The sequence below is a fragment of the Vulpes vulpes genome, chromosome 9 (genome assembly GCF_048418805.1).
Source record: "Vulpes vulpes isolate BD-2025 chromosome 9, VulVul3, whole genome shotgun sequence".
In the NCBI taxonomy this organism is placed as follows: domain Eukaryota; kingdom Metazoa; phylum Chordata; class Mammalia; order Carnivora; family Canidae; genus Vulpes; species Vulpes vulpes.
In genome coordinates this window covers 12,941,642-12,959,860 of record NC_132788.1, presented here as the reverse complement: position 1 = coordinate 12,959,860, position 18,219 = coordinate 12,941,642, and the positions used below count along the sequence as shown (strand labels likewise).

At 35.2% G+C, this 18,219-nt stretch overlaps 1 protein-coding gene across 3 annotated transcripts in view; it reads left to right on the top strand.

Moving 5' to 3' along the window:
- Positions 1 to 17,988, top strand: part of NYAP2 (neuronal tyrosine-phosphorylated phosphoinositide-3-kinase adaptor 2) — a 260,549-nt gene extending 242,561 nt beyond the window's left edge. For all 3 annotated transcript variants that reach the window (XM_072719374.1, XM_026006199.2, XM_072719375.1), the window contains one exon: positions 12,583 to 17,988. In XM_072719374.1, the coding sequence (XP_072575475.1) occupies positions 12,583 to 12,810 (228 nt within the window). In that variant the 3' untranslated portion in view covers positions 12,811 to 17,988. The remainder of the gene's footprint in view (positions 1 to 12,582) is intronic.
- The last annotated feature ends 231 nt before the right edge of the window (positions 17,989 to 18,219 follow it).

Here is an 18,219-nt window from a genome sequence, read left to right as displayed (position 1 = left end):
ATTATTTAAAAGGCAGGGATTTTAGAGAATAAAAAGTGGAGGCATTTTGAAAAAAAAATCAATGGATTTGACTACGTAAAGATGAGGAAAATCTGTCTGTAACATCATCTGAATGACTATAAAGTGTCAAACATAGGAAATTATTATGATAAATAAAATATAAGTACCCCAAATTTATTTTTTTTAAAGATTTTATGTATTTATTTGACAAAGAGAGAGCTGGAGCAGGAGCAGGGGAGGAGATGCAGAGGAAGAGGGAAAGGCAGGCTTCCCACTGATCAAGGAGCCCTACATGGGCTCCATCCCAGCACCCCAAGATCATGACCTGAGATGAAGGCAGACGCTTAATCCACTGAGCTCCCCAGGCGCCCCCCAAATGTATTTAAAAAGTATAAATTAGTAAGTAAAACTACAACCTCATTAGAGAAAAAATAAAGAATAAATTCAGGCTATGAATCAACTCTTCTATTAAACATTTAGGAAATATTCAAGTTCATTCAACTTACTGTTAATACAAGTAAATGTAGAAATCAAGGATTTATTTTTTTATTTTTTTAAAAATATTTTTATTTATTTATTCATGAGAGATACACACACACACAGAGAGAGAGAGAGAGAGAGAGAGAGAGAGGCAGAGACACAGGCAGAGGGAGAATCAGGCTCCACGTAGGGAGCTTGATGAGGGACTTGATCCCGGGTCTCCAGGATCATGCCCTGGGCTGAAGGCAGGTGGTAAATGGCTGAGCCACCCAGGGATTCCCAAGGATTCTTTTAGACACATACCATTTACAGGGTTTTTTGTTTGTTTGTCTCCTTATTTGTGTCTGTTAGCACTAGACACAACTAGTGCTAACATGATAGGAATCCCACACTGTTTATGGAAATGGAGAACGGTTTAACTTTTCCAGAAGGCAAATAAGCTGTATTTACATCAAACGCCTTAAACTGTTCTGACCCTTTGACTTAGGAGTTACTGTTTGAGTGGATTTCTGAAGGAAAAAGTCATAAAGTGTTGAAATATTACTTACAGCATTTAAAAAATGAAACCCAATCAAATATGAGTAATTATATGATGGCAAGATAAAGGTATTCATAATGTATGATTTGTTTTTACTTTCACATCTTGAAAAAAGTATCTAAGACTGACTATAATAATAAGGAAAATGCAAGGATATAATATTTTATATAGTATAATCATAAGTTAAAAGTAATTTGTACACACATAATGATTGCATATATACATAAATTATAATTATGTATACGTGATTATGTGTAAAGAAATATACTTAACTTTTTGTGTGATGGTATCACAGTTGTTTTTTGCTTATTACATTACTATAATCCATATTTTGTAAAATAGGCATAAACTATTTTTATAATCTGAAAAAAGAAGTGAGAAAATCTGCTCAGACTAGTCACTTTGAAACTGTATTTTATTTTATGTTTTTAAGTTTTTTTATCTATTTATTCATGAGAGACACTGAGAGAGAGAGAGGCAGAGACATAGGCAGAGGGAGAAGCAGGCTCCCTCTGTGGAGCCTGATGCAGGACTTGATCCCAGGACCCTGGGATCATGCCCTGAGCTGAAGGTAGACACTCAACTACTGAGCCATGCAGGTGTCCCTGAAATTGTATTTTAAAGAAACTTTAGCTTAAGACATTCTAAGACTTTTTTGAGGGTACCGGCTTAGGACTCCAGGGCTACAAAAAATATTATAAATAGGATTTCTGTTTTTAAGAGTTTCAGAATCTTGTGCAAAACTCATAATCACTAAAATATTCATAGCATGGTGTAAGAGATCTACTGGCTTTAGGAAGGGAGGAAGGGAGGGAGGGGGGAGGGGAGGAATGCTATGCCAGCAATAAATAAGAATGGCTATCAGAGTTCATAGAGGATTTCAGAATGGATTCTTGCTGTATTTAGCTGGACTTTAAAAGCATAAGTGGGATTTCACGTGAAAGACAAGGCTTCAGGGTGGAAGAGGGCTCCAGAATAGGAAAATAGCTTGATTTAAAGAATGGATGCAAATAATGTGCCTGTTGTGTTGGGTGAGTTATATTAACCTGGTATGATTGGAATATGAAGTAAAGATTAGGGTGAAATAATTAGCCAGCAAAGACAATGTTGAAGCTCACTGTAATGGATCTGGAGCATCAGGTGTTTACTGCAGGAAATGGGGAGCCATTGAGAAATATGATTTTATGGGGGCTTCACAGCAGGCACTTGGCCAGTGTGGCTACTGGATTACAAGTGGCCCAGACGTGCAACGTTAGAGGCAGTCTCAATAGTCCAGGAACCAAACCAAGAAAATGACACTGGACATGTCATTTGAGAAGCATTTCCGAAGTAGAATTAAAGGCTTTTTGGACCATTTGGATGCAGTTGCCTAAGACCCACTTTATCCAGAATCTAGAGTCAGAATCTCTAGGGATGGGGACTAAGAATGTGCATTTTAACAAGCTCGCAAGGGATGCTGAGTTCATATTAAGGTTTAAGGAGCATGGATGTGTCACTTAACCTGAGCCAAAGGCCCAAGGATTCTGAGACCTCATAGTTCAAAGGATATGAATACTTGAGACCCCAAGGATTCAAAGACCCCAGAGTCTGAAAGAGATGCTCTCAACTGTAAACATCCAGGGCATGGCTCACATGGAATCGGGGGCTGAGTTTAGGTTCAATGCCTTCTGAGGTTTAAAAATTGTAGGAAATATTTTTTTAACCTCGTACATTTGAGATACTGCTGAATTCAACGGCACCAAAGTGGAATAATAACATTAAGTCAAAAATGTCAAAAGTCCTTTCCTGAAAGCACTCAGAGAGTTTTACCCTTCTAGTTATCTATTTGTTCATTCATCCTTTGCGTGAGCCCTTATTACATACTTCCATTGTGCTGGCGGCTAAGGATATGAGGATTAACAGCAGACCTGTCTTCAAAGAACTCACATTTTGCTGGGGTTGAGGAACTTATGTATGTATTTTTTATTTTTTAAAGATTTATTTATTTGAGAGAGAGAGACAGTGTGTGTGCATGAGAGAGACAGCAAGCACAGAGGGAGAGGGAGAAGCAGATTCCCCCCTGGGCAGGGAGCTGGAGGCTGGGCTCCATCCCAGGACCCTGGGATCATGACCTGAGCCCAAGGCAGATGCTTAACTGACTAAGGCACCCAGGCACCCCTATATTTATTTGAGAGAGGGAGTGTGAGATAGAGTGGGGGGACAGAGAGAGGGAGCAGAGAAGCAGGCCCCCTGCTGAGTGCGGAGCCCAATGTGGGCTAGATCCCAGAGGCCTGAAATCATGACCTGAGCTGGAATCAAGAGTCGGACACTTAACTGACTCTGCCACCCAGACACTCCAGGACCTTCTATTTTTGTGTCCACTTTGTAATAGAGGCTAAGGTATCACCTGTGTTCGTCTCAACAAACTTGAGGTCTTATTATTTCATTTCACAGGTAGAGAAACAAACCCTCACAGGAAGGCTAAGTGACTTGTCCCACAGCTCACAACAAATAAGTGGTAAAACCAGGTCATGTTATCCATTTCATCTGTCTTACACTGTCTCTTAAGAAAATAGGAAGTCAAACACACACAAAAATAGGCTTGTTATTTTTTAAGAAAGATGCACAGTGTGTTTATTAGAGGAGCTTGGGATCAGTTACACTTGTCACTGTGCAGCACGGTACTTAAAATCAACCTCTGTCCTTGGATATGACCTGTAACTTGGTCTTGATTAAAGGCGTTCCTATAAAACTGAAGGGTTTGTTGTCCTCATTTTGCAGACAGAGAAGATGAGCAATCTATATGAACTTAAAGTTCTATTTGTCTTTAGAGCCATGCAATTGTGAGGCTTATTAACTTACAATTTTTAAAATCTTTTTGATTAGCGGGTTTTACATAATCGATCATGTAACCAAGCACAAATATATAAAAGCAAACAGCTTATGTGGCTTGAAACACCAACATGTGATGTTTCTCATATGCCTAATGAGATTATACATGAAGAGAGTTCTTTAGATCTAAAAAAAAGAAGGTGGGGTTAATGCATGCCCATGATGTTGCATTCAAAAGCTGTTCTGAAATCAAGATGTGGCTCTCATTTTATCAATGTATCTATATCTTAAAGCTAAATTCAGGCATGTGAAGCAAAATATGCACTTCCAGTACATGCCTCAGGTGTAAACTTGTCTAATAATTCTTTCATAAAGCATAGGTTCTGAGTCAACATTGTTGATAAATGAGAGAGGAGTTCAAGGGAATAATCTAAAAAGCACTCAATCGATAGATCAGAATTAAAGATGGAAAAAAATACAGGCAAAAAAGTATCAGAAAAGCTAGAGATATACTAAAGATGCTATTGTTTCAAATAATATCCTCAAAATCTAACATTAGGAATATTTAATTCCCATAATATGTCAGGCAAGAAAACAAGATAAAACTTGGGCAAAAAAAAAAAAAAAAAAACAACAACAAAAAACAAAAAACACTTGGGCAATACCACCAAAGTGAGATGGAAAGGCTTGGGATCAAATGCAGGCCCATGAGACTTGAAAATCCCTTGAAAACCAAATCCCTTGGTTTTTTGGTATTGCATATCTGTTTTTTGTATTGTACGCTTATTTTACCTGTTTTTGCTGTTGTTGTTTTGTACTGCATCCTTTTGTGTGTGTGTGTGTATTGCACACTTGTACTATCTGTTCAAATAGCTTCACTTTGGCCTTCATAAAAAAAAGGGGGAAAATCAATTCGTGTAGAATCATTTTCCTGACTTTGAATTTATACTCTCCACAGTTGACTAAATGGTATTTATAAGTAATTATAAAGCCGTATGAATTACTTGACTGCACGTACCTTTTTATAAACATTGAACATAGAAAATACTATGATGTTTGGTCACCTCTGTATGCTTTCAAAATATCATCTATTTTATAACAGATACATGGAACAAAAGTTACTCGTTCAAAGAAAAAGGTAGGGGGGCACCTGGGTGGCTTAGTTCATTAAGTGACCAACTCTTGATTTTGGCTTAGGCCCTGATCCCAGGCTCACAGGATCAATCTCCACTTCAGGCTCCTTACTCAGCAGGGAGTCTGCTCATCCCTCTCCCCCTACTCCTCCCCTAGATCACATACATTCTCTCTTTCTCTCAAATAAATAAATAATTAAATAATCTTTTTAAAAAGAGAAAAAGTTTAGAGGTTTTTTTTAATGTTTAAGAATCAAGTAACATAGATTTGATCACTTGTTATTTGATAAGTAATAAATCAACTTTATTAGTGAATTTGCTAACAAGCGAAGGTAATTACAACCCTTCCATCTCTAATTTATGTCACTTGCAGAAGGTTTATTGAGGACCTGTGTTGTTGCCTATACTATGTAAAGCTGAAACCTTCCCAAAACATATTTAGAAAAGAAGAAAAGAAATATAATTCACTAGAATTATTTTTTTTAAGTTCTCAAAACTGTTTTTATATTGAAGTCGAATCCCTGCAATAACACAAGCAAATGACTGCTTCAGGGTTATTAAAACAGTGGGCTGACCTTACATTAAGTCTCTTACCTAGAGAATTTTTTATTTTATTTTATTTTATTTTATTTTATTTTATTTTATTTATTTTATTTTATTTTATTTTATTTTATTTTATTATTTTATTTTATTTTTATTTTATTTTATTTTATTTTTATTTTATTTTATTTTATTTTATTAAGATTTTATTTATTTATTCATGAAAGATACAGAGAGAGAGAGAGAGAGAGAGGCAGAGACACAGGCAGAGGGAGAAGCAGGCTCCCTTCAGGGAGCCTGATGCGGGACTCGATTCCGGGTCTCCAGGATCACGCCCTTGGCCAAAGGCAGGCGCTAAACTGCAGAGCCACCCAGGGATCCCTTACCTAGAGAATTTAAACCAGATAATCCACTTTATTTAATTCCAACATTGTTTTTTTTTTTCTTTTAATGATGGAATTGTAAAATGTGTAGCTGATATACTCAAATAATTTCTTTAAACTAATTGTCAGAGCTGACTTCAAATCTAATGAGCCAAACTTGATATGAAAAATATTGTGAGCACTTATGAATCAATGCTCTTGACTTGCTTTATAGCCCTTTTTATACCATCAATATTAACATTATCTTTTTTGGTCTTCTATTAGACAATTCTAAAATATACATATTTCAAGGGCTAATTGGCCACTTACTTAGCAGGTTAGCAAAATTTTTCTGTAAGGGGGCAGACAGTATATATTTTAGACTTTGTGGAACACGTGGTCTCTGTCATTAACTATGTAACTCTATAACATGAAAGCTGCCATAGACAATACCTCCACAAACGGGCATGTCTGTGTGCCAGCTAAAACGTTGTACACACTGATGTTTGAATTTCATATAATTTTCAGGTGTCACAAAATATTCTTTTGGTTTTTTTTTTCAACTACTTAAAAATGGTAAAATGGAAATTATTGCTCATGGGCTGTACAAAAACAAGGAAGTAGGCTGTATTTGGGAAATGGGTTGCATTTTGCCAACCCCTGTCCATTATCCTGAAGATATACCTCATTACTTACATGTTTATTTTTTATGTAAGTTTTGTTACCAAAATATCAATCTCTTTCCCCACTACATGGGAGAGGAAGAACAGTTTCAATGTTAGTTTCATTAACACCTCTGGCTGACTTCATGGTACCTAAGGATAGGGACTGCACAGATGCAGGGGACTCACTGTGCCCCATCATTCCTGAAGAATTAGCTTTCCTTTCTCAAATCTCACCAGCCAGCCTTCATGCTTGTTCTTCCTTGTTGCCCCACTAAGGCTATCCATGCTCTCCCAGAGAAATTTTCTGCAGCGCAAAGAGAAAATTCAAAGAAATTTGGTGACTCTGACTTCTTTCTCAGCCAGGTTAAATCTTATATTCCCTGTGTTGGAAATGATTTCTCATAATGTGGCTGGAGAAATTAACACAGAGAGAAGAGCATGGAACATTCCCCACCCCCACCCTGGGAGTGACTGAAAATTAGTATTGGTGCTAGGTCTATTGTTTAAGAAATTAAATTTTATTCACAAGAGTTAAACTTAATTTTGAGGCCAACAAGGCACTTGCCTGACATTGCTTTGCCTTAAGTCTTTGGTAATTTTTTTTTTTTTTTTTTTTACACACTAACTCACGAGGCACAAAAATCAAATCAATAGAGATATGCCTGCTTCTATCAATTTTATTCTGGCATCATTTTTACTGGTGAAATGTTAGTGTTGAAGCGCTTAGGTTAGAATATTTTTATCTCTTTATGGTTTACATATTTTGGCAGCTGAATATTTTAAATAAATAGTATGGAGGTGTATTATTGAGCAATATTATCATTCCTTTGTTCTTTGGGTGAAATATACTCAATATCAGGAAGTATTTAGTTATTTCCTAGAGAAAGTAATGATTGAGGGAAATTAAAGGCTCCTTGACATTTATGTCAGTCTTCATGTATTGAAGGATTAGTAATTACGATCATTAGGAGTCTCTGGTACTTCAGTTTCCCAATCCAATTGCCAGTTTTATTTAGTTCACTGCCTCCTACAGCCATGTGGATTATGACACATGTAGCAATACACATAATGTATACATAAAATATTTATAGTATATATTAATATATAAATATATATGTATATGAGTTTTATATATGTGTGTGTATATATGTGTGTGTGTGTGTGTGTGTGTGTATATATAAAGTGTAGAGGAAGTGCATACAAGTTCACAGGTATACATGACTTTTCAATGTCATGCAACAATGAGGATCCCAGTCAAGGCTGTGAACTCTTCATTATATCATTTAGATGTTGCTTCCATCTAAAGAGTGAAAGATAAGTTACAACTAGGATTTGGAAAGAATGTGGTCTCTTCAAGTATATATCTTCAAAGTATATCTTTTGAACTTTAGAACAGGTGTAAATTTACAGAGAAGCTGCAAAGAATGTGCAGAAGGTTCCTGTTTAACCCACACCAAATTTCCCCCTTTGTTAATATCTTACATTGCTATGGTGCATTTATCACAATGAATGAGTCAATGTTGAAACAGTTGTTTAAAGCCCATTCATTGTTTAGATTTTCTTATCTCTTATCTATCTGCTTCAGGATCCCTTCCACAATACCAGATTAGTCAATGTCAGTTGTCATATCTCATGTACATTCTCTAGACTATGATAATTTCTCAGACTTTCCCTATTTTGGATGATCTTGACTGTTTTGAGGATTTCTGGACTGATATTTGGTAGAATATTTCTCAATTTGGGTTTGCCCGGTGTTTTTCTCACGATTAGTTTGGGATTATGGGTTTTGGGGAGGAGGAACACAGAGGCCTTTCTCATCACCTCATATCAAGGGTTCGTGCTATGGACATCACTTAGCACCATCAATCACTTGGTGTGGTGTCTGTAGTGTCTGGGAGGCTCTCCACTGTGAAGTTACCCCCCGCCCCCTTCCATACTGAACTCTCTGGAAATAAGTCACTGTGTGTAACTGGAACATAAGGGATGGGGACTTAAGTTTCACCTCCTTGAGGAAGAGCTTCCCTTGATTTTATCTCCATCAGCTTTTCAGCCAAGAATATTACCTCTGTTGAATCATGTTAATATGAAAAGCTTGTCTGAGACAGGTAACTGTATTCATATCAATTGAGCAATTGTCTCCCAATGCATGCTTGCTGTAAATCAGATCCTGGAGTTCCTTTGACTCTAGGAAGTGAAATGGAATTTTATAGCCACATTTTAAAAAGCTTAGAAGAATTTGCTGATAAAACAAAAACACAGCAAAGTCATGAAATATTTCATGGGTAGTATTCTTAACACGCTGCATATAATTATTTACCATCCTATTTGTTATGTAGAGACAAACAAATTGAGGCATCTTACTGTCAGAATGAAATGTAATTTTTGACTTGTTTTAGAGGGAAACATTTTGCCACATAAATGGCCATAGTGGTAACAATGGAGTTTAATTCTGTGAATTAGGGCAGCCCGGGTGGTTCAGCGGTTTAGTGCCTGCCTTCGGCCCAGGGCTGAGTCCCAGGATCAAGTCCCATATAGGGCTCCCTGCATGGAGCCTGCTTCTCCCTCTGCCTGTGTCTCTGCCTCTCTCTGTGTGTGTCTCTCATTAATAAATAAATAAAATATTAAAAAAATAATTCTGGGAATTAAAAAGAGCATGCACCCTCCAGAAAGAAATATTGAAAAACAGAAGCTCTATAAAAGTAAACGTGGGAAGTAGATTTGTCTTCCCTCAAGTGAATCACATTCAGCAAGCATTTATCTCATATTAATATAGTAATAACTTTCTTGGGTGTCTTAAGAGAGAAAAAAAATGCTCGATAACAGCTTCACATGAGATGATTCCATAGCACTCTTCAACAGATTTATTAAAATATTGAAATTTTAAAAAAATGGTTATTTTCTAATAACCTGTATTTAAACTCTCTTAGAATATCTAGCTTTCCTTCATGTATTGACCAATGCTTTCTCACAAAATTTGTATTGACAACCAAAAGAAAATAGATTAATATTATGGAGTCAGTCTGAAAAAAGGGGTTGATTTTCTTCTATGAATATTTTAAACTATTATATCAATCAAATGGACGTTTATCTATTTTAAAATGAAAATGTAAAGAATATGGAAATCATACTTTATAATTCTTTATTCTTAGACTTTTATTTTTTATATGTTTTTAAAGAATGGATTATTCTTAAATTAACACACTCATATAGTACAAACTTCTAGTTGACAGAAAACATATACTTATGGACAATGTAATACAGTTATACATACATGAAATGTAATGACTACTATGAAATATATTGGAGATACTGTTGTTAGAGCAATCTAGGAGAATTATTATTTTGCAGTGACATGTACTGATTCACACTCTTAAAGAAAATTAAGTAATAAATGATTTACGGTTTGTGTGGAAAAGTAAATACAATGCAAATATCAAAGTGATACTGTAAATATCTTACCTGAAAGAAGATTGGAGGTTTTGCAATTTTGTTGGAATGTGTAAAATCCAGTGAGATTTTACTTAAGAAGAAAATTATTTGGTGAGCTTTCTAAGAATTAACAAAAACTGTTCAATGATGGTGGCTTCTATTCATTCATAAAACTTTTATCAAGAACTTAATGATTCTGTTCTGCATGCTGGGGCTGCTGATGGATAAAATTTGGGGCCTACCCTCTGAGAATTCTGTGTTATAAATTCCACTTTAAGAGTTTATAGTCACTCAATAAATTTTGCTTGTATTTCCACCAAAATAGACTTACTGTATTTTTATTGCATGGATTATAAGAAATCTCTTGAAAGATTTCCGAGCCACTTTGGCAGTGTTATATTGGGACAAAAACCTATTCGCTGGAATAATTTAACAAACATCTAGGCTTTCATTTAAAAAGCAAACACCCCCCCCAAAAAAAAAAATAAAAAGCAAACACCCATGGCCATAAAACAGCTCATTTTTTTTAAGGAACTTTCTATCAAATTAGGCACATACAAGAGATATTTATCTAAGAATGCCATCTTCTGGACTCCAAGTCCATGCCACTGATTTGGATTTATTTGATACGCACTATTTATTCCCTCATAAAGCTATAAATGTATTCACATTTTTTGAGTAGTTCCTAGAAATGGCAGTAACTACAGCAATAACTATCACTATAATTTCTAGGTTATAATCAGTAATATCAGGAGACATAGTAGAAAGAACATTCACTGTGGAATCAGACAGATCTAAGTTTGATAGGGGTCTGTATCACATGTAGTAAGCTGTGGCCTTGATCTAGTTTCTTGAACTTTCTGAGACTCTGCTTTCACACTTGTACTGTGAAGATAAATCCAAGCTTTCAGAGTGGCTGGGAGGATTTAATGTAACGTAAAGAGCTCTTTGCACATATGTGACAGAGGCAGACATGCAAAACTCCTAGGTATTTGTCAGTATTACACTAATGATAATTGGTCAATGGTTTAGTCTTTTAAAAAATGACTTCACCTTCATTATCCAGTTTAATCCTTGCATCAACTTCTAAAATTGAGATATTACCAGTTTGGTTATTCAGATAAAGAAACCAAGAAGTGCAGTGACTGGGAGATTTCTGACACATTCAGGCTTCGAATTCTTGTCTTCTATCTCTAGACCCTACCCACTCCATAAAGGATTAGGAATCATGAGAATTCATTCTTGCCTTGTTCATGCCAGAATGCCAGAAACTTACCTGCCTGGCTTTGGGCAACATATGTAATTTCTTGAAGTTTTAGCTTCCTCATCCTATATTGAGGGTATTGTAGTAATTCATCTTCTCAATCCTTTCCACTTCTAAATACACACTGAAAGTCAGTATAATGTAGTTGTTAAAAGGACAGTGTTAGAAATGAATTCTTGGGATCCAATCCCGACTCTGCCATTTGCTGGCTCGGTAAGCTTAAGCAAGTTACTACAACTCTCTAAACCTCATTTTACATAATTATGGGTTAATAAATATTTTAAAGAATCATCATTGTGAGGAATGAATAAATGAAACCATGCAAAGTACTTAGAATGGGATCTGGCATAGAGTAAGCATTATGTTATGTATTTGCTCTGATTTTTATATTAAAATTGTAACATGTAATTCAGTGATTCCAGGTGAGCTATTTTAACCCTAAAAGTCAAGAGTAGATTTGCTCAGACAATTAAAGTGGAAGCTTCCCCATGCTGGATTCATGGCTCCATCACATTGCTGTCCTTGTGTGACAGATTCAACTCAGTATTTCTGTTCTAAAGAACAGTTGTTAGGGGACATGACCACATATACCTGGGAGCAGTGTTCATCTGTCTAGAAATATATGTATGTGTGTCAATATATTGTCGGCTCTGAATCATCTCCTGGTACATAATTGACCTGATAAATCTGTTTCTCTGAAGTGCTGGAACTAACTGGGCCTGGGTCAGTATGATGGCACAGGCCAATGGTTCTAAGTCAGACATTGGCTGAAGCATCGAAAAACATGGACAAATTTCTTTGCAAAACATTATTTAAACATTTACATTGCAAGCATTGGGTGCATACAAAGTCATTTTGATAGAAGCCATTTTGGTAATTAAAAGTGTTAATTCCAAATGCTTTTTAATAAACAAATCCAAGTTTTACTTCAAGAATAAAAATGTTCTTTAAAGTTTTCAAAACATATCACGTTCATATTAGATCTCACTAAAAAAAAAAAATAGTTCCAATAATTGAACTTCAACACATTGAGACCTATGAGACAATGGAATTGACATATTGGTAATAGGTAAAGACTAGGCAAATTGCTTAAAAATAAGAAAGGATTATCTCTATTTTGTGAACCCCTAAAACATATTAGAAAAGCTGTCTTGCCCAAATAAGTGTTGAGTTAGATCACAAAGTTTACTGAAGTACAAAATTTATTTATAGTTCCCATACTTTTTCGCTTTATGAAAGTTACAAAGATATAGGAACAGCTGACATTTTTTTTTGAAACAACTACTAGCACAGCGCAAAAAAAAAAAAATGCTTTCATTACATTTTTTTGCTTCTGTATTCACTCTTTCTTTTTTGCTAGGTGGCATGCATGCAGTGGTTTCATGGAGACCATACAATGCTTGAGATGATTGAGAAAAAGCGTTGCTTGTGCAAGGAAATAAAAGCTAGACAGAAAACGGAAAAGGGACTTTGCAAACAGGATAGCATGCCTATCCTGCCCAGCTGGAAGAAGAATGCAGGGGCGAAGAAGTACAGCCCTCCACCCTATTCTAAGCAGCAAACGGTGTTCTGGGACACTGCCATATGACTGTGCACAGGATGGCGTGAGCTCCGCATCACTTTACATGAAGAGGGAGGTCGGCTCAGTCATGCGATAAGTACCTGCTACATATCTTCTCTGTCGGAATGGAATGCCAGTGCTTCCCTTGGAAAACCCATGGGAAGCTGTGCCTACTCATGGCAAGTTCAAGATAAAAATGTATATTAATTGTATCCTTGCAATTAAGACACTGATTTATCCCGGATTATTTTGAATCCAAAAGATATTAAGATGTAAATATTTTACTAGTTTATGGGTGACACCTGAAATAATACACATGAAACGTATATAAATTACAGAAATATCCAGAGTTTTACTATATGATATAATTTCGGTATTAACTGGTTTGTTATCTCTTTTATATGTAATCCCTTGATGCCTTTTATTATTGATTTTTGCATTCAAGATGTTATTTTTTTTTCTGTCCACATTTGGCTTCTGTATGAGAGCTCACAGCTATAAATCATGTTCGATCACATAATATATGATCTGGTGCTAGTAATGTAGAAGTCAAGTATCATATTCGTTAAGACCATCTGTTGCTTTGTAGGTTTTTAAGGGTTTGATGGGAAATGAATGCAAATGTGATGCATAATTTGGACGTCCACATTACATCAATGCCAATATTTTTGCTACATTGGCTTTATAAGAATTTCTCTTCAATATTGTCTTGTTTATACTAAGCAATGGTTAGTCAGACTCCAGAGAAAGTTATTAGGATATATTTGGATATCCCAGCAGAAAACATTTCCTTCAGAAATGACTTTCAGGACTTGTGTCCTTGCATCATGGATCTGATTGGAGGAGACCAGGGTTCACTGTGACAATGGAAGGAACAAGGAATCAAAAGCTAAATAGCACGACTGCTTTCAAGAAAGTGGGACCAGTGGCTTTATAGCCGCTGCCATCACTGCGTTTAAGTAACTTTTCATGTGTATGTTTGTTTCCCCTAGAAAATGAGAAATAAACATTCAGACAGATACGTTTACATATTTTAGTACACTAAACGCCAATTTTTTTCTCAAAATTTAGGTCCATTAATGAATTAGTATTTCTTAAGTTTTTCAAACTAGTTATTACCACATTTTTGGGTCGTAATCTTCTGTGCATGACCATCACATCCATTCTTGCTGATTATGACACCATGACCAAAGAATTATGACCACTTGTTTATTTTATTTTGTTTCAAGGAAGAAACAGGAAATGCAGGGGACAGGGGATGGATGGGGTGGATTCGATTTTATGTGGTGGTAAAGTTTAAGTTAAACAAATCCTATATATCTTTTAAGAATAACTTGTTAGTTGCGTATAAATATTGCCACGGATGGATAAAAAGGAAACTATCTCATATATTTTGTATATTTAAATTACTATTTATGCTTCCTAAAATTGACAGTATGTGATTTCTTCTTTAACAATCAATTTAGTATTATATTTCTGAGAGAAAAGGTATGTGTTTGAAGTCATTGTCATAGTGGCTTTTCTTCTAAGGGTTTTGACAGCAATAGCACAGTGCTGCTCAATAAAACCAAATATAACAGGAGTGAGGGGATTTTTGTAATCTATATTGCTAAAAACCTAGCGATGCTTTATCAGTAATAGTTCCTTTCAAGCCTTTGAAATGTTATAAAATAATTTTTTAATCTTTTATAATCAATGTATATTTTGATGTCCAATTAGAATTCTGAAAGAATAAGGAAAAAGGGTAAGTGGGAGCATGTGTATCTGTTGTTTTTGTGTGAATGAGTACCCAGCAGGAGAACTGTATACATAAAATGCTTACTGAGGTTTTAGGTTTTGCTTATATAACTGAGGTGGTTAAAAAAAAAAATAGAAGAAGAAGAAGAAGCAGGATCACAAGTACAGGAAATCATGGAGAGATCTTAAGTAGCTTGAATAAATCTTACTGCCATGTTTTACTAGAGATTATGTTTCAATCCCAACAATCAATGGAGTACCAATCTAAGAGTAATGAAAATGTGATAAGATAGAATCAGAATGGAAATAAAATGTGCATAGGACCCAGGATAGTAGCCTGTTTGAACTTATTATGACCACCTATACTCGAGCCAGTCTAATCAGGTGTGAGACATCAATTCTCAGCATCTTGAGAATGATCTTGGTGTATGTACATGTATTTTCAAGCTCAGTATGGTAATGATTGGATAATTCCTTTGAGATTTATATTTAGGTCACATATCCAAGTGTGTTTTTCAGATGCCAATCTTTTCCCATATCTCTCTGAATAAAGCAGAAGATATTTTTTAATGCTGGCCACTTGTCAAGAAGGAAACAGAGGTACTGAAATGATTTGTGTTGGATTCAGTCATTCCCATTTGGTCTGCCAAACTCATGTTGTTGCCAGGTTTCATGCACTCTTTTTTTTTTTCCAAGGAAATTATTTTCTGAGAAGGCAGCTTGTTTGAAAATCTGACCTTAGGCAACCATTTCTGTTTAATTTCTCCAAATCTTCCTTTCAATGAGAGGTAATTGAAAGATCCGGAAAAGTGGCTTCCCTAATATTACTCAATAACTTTTATTCGGTGCCTAAACCACTGTCCATTGAGGCTTCGCCCACATGGTGACAGCCATTCTATAATTCACTTTCTCTTTGCATTGTGTTTCTTTATATGGAGAAAAAGAGGTCATTAGGATAGAGAGAAAAATCGGCTTATTCTCTGGTGGCAGTCAATCAGGACACTTCAATCTATGAGTTTGGTTGGATGATAAAACGTTCCTTTGACAGCCAGAACACTATGGAAAGATAAAGCTCATATTTTTTAGTAGTGCCAAAGAACAAATGGTATCATGGCATGGTTATCGGGTGGGAAGAGCACATGCCTGTGAGAAATGGTCTTTTCACAACAAATTCTACAGAAATAGAATTTTATTGGCTGTCAGTAAGATGCTTTCATATGGGAAAAACTTCTTAGCACACAAGAGACAAATTTCTTTAGAATCGATGGAAAGGAGATCCTGCAATTCTGTTCAATGCCAGAAGCCAGTCTTGTGAGCTGTCACGGTAGTTCTTCATGTGAACGTTGCTCTCTTTCCCCGTATTCATGCTGTGGAAGCAAGTTTGGAGTGAGTGATCGATTTGTGTAAGTGAAGGTTATTGTCCACCCATACAAAATATTTGGGAAAGTGAAGCAAAACAAAACATTAAGAGGTTCACATTTGTAGTTTCAAAGACTATAGACATTCCAGTATCCGGAAGTTGTCTGGATACAATGAGACACAACTTCCCATTTCAAAACAGTGACAATGGGACTTCAGACATGGAGGTTCCAAATCATTTCCTTGAATGCTTCTAGAGAATACAGAAACATTTTTCTTATTACACTCTGGCTTAGGCCTCGTCCTCACATATAATTTGATTTGACTCTGAGCAAGTTTAGGAATCAAGTCAATAAAGCTAAACAACCCTTTTGGGTTAGTGTTTTAATTAAGACATGAAAAGAGTGCACATTAACAATCCAATTTTAATATCCCTTATATGTTAAAGTGAGTCACTTCCCTAAAATAGAAAAGAGCTTGTAAACTTATTATGGCTACCTTTGAAATAAAAAAAAAATACCTGTAATTTAAGCAGTAGATAATCTGAGATGAGAAAGTTTACCCTTTCAGAGGAATAGAAGTATAATAGAATAACAATTCATAATACATTGTGCCCCAAATTTAAATGGAACTAAAGAAAAACGGTACCTATAATATTTAAGATTAACTCACTACATCTTCCCTCAGTGAGAAAATAGATCGCTAATTGTAGAATGTGGACAATTTATTAATTTATGATTAACAGTTCATTGTTGAGAAACTTATCTATTAGTTATTTTTTAAAAATTTGTGAAGCATTGGAATTGAATACTCAAAAAGATATGGTCCCTGCCTTCAAGGAGCTTAGTTATGCAATCATTAAAATGTCAAAACAAAGCCAATTATTTCTAAGAATATATACAATGTCACGTGTTTGACATCTCTTCTGTGTTTATATATGGTATTCTCTCTTTTTTTCCAGGTCAAGTGTACAGTCAAAATAAAATACTAAAACATATTAAAGTTAATGTCTAAGTATAAAATATGTTTATGTATAAGATTCTATATGTACACATAGGATATGTACTGCTGTCTATGTAACTCAGTAAAAGGATAACACGTTTGCCATGTTGGACTTGAACATTGTGGCTTGTTGTTTGGATTGATTTAAAAACCCTTTGATATTTGGGTCAATCACATTGTAGCAAAATGCGTGTAATCTGAAAAGAAAAAGTCTGATTACATTTCCCTTTAAATATCACAAAGTTTCAAATTTAAGGGGAAACACCTTTACAGAAATATTGTTGGATTTATCTCAAACAAAAATATATGAAGATCTTTTTCAAGTGTTCAGTTGTTCCCAAATATGACTGGGTTTGCCCACCCTAAAAGCATCTACATTTACAAGTGTATACACCCACATACAGTATACATACTGTATATAATATATATGAAAATGTTTAGTATGCACTACTTTTGTTTGGAACTCCTTGAGTTAACATTTATAGTGTAGCAATTGGTGTAAAGTGCACTGTGATTATAAAAAAAAAAGCACAGTAAAGTCACAGGTCTTGTTATCTTGCACTAAAAATGTGTTTACGTATTTAGCAATTGTACGTTTACTTTCTTGCTCTTTTCAAGAAATTAAAACAAATAGCTATTGAAGAAATGATATAAAATAATATGTTTTTTAGTGGATAATGGCACTACATTTTTAAAAGACAGGGTTTTTAAAAGAAACCATTTAACATCCATTCCAACATAACATGTTTACCGTATCTAAGAATCTGAATGTCATATTACATTTTTCATAACTCATTAAAAATGTCAGGTATGTGCCTGAAAAATTGTGCAAATAAGCATTAGCTAACAGATTTCTCTATTCACGTGTTGTTAGCCCTTTCTATATACATAATAATATAAACACTGATGTTTTAATTTCTCTTAATTTTTGTACTTGATTTTTTTAGGTAACATGTAATTATAAATGTACTTTGATACTACTGAAGTAACCAGATGTTGTTTGAAAACAATTTGTTTTCTTTAGTGCATTGGCAATATTTTACAATACTTTTGTGCTTATTTATTTGTGCTCCCGTGTAATTATAATAAAAGCAATAGTTTAAATTAGTTGACTTTGTCATTGCTGGTATTTATTCACCAAGAAACAAGATTCGTAAGAATCCTTCAAAGAAAAGCACACACATTTTTCAGCTTCAGAAGCTATCTCTGATGTTGCATGTGGAAGATCGACGTGAGTGAGTAGTGAGGACCTGGACGCTTGGATTTAGTTATGTGACCTCCAGTTGTTCTCAATCACCACTTGGCTTCTGCCTCAAACAGATGAGCCCTTAAGTAAGA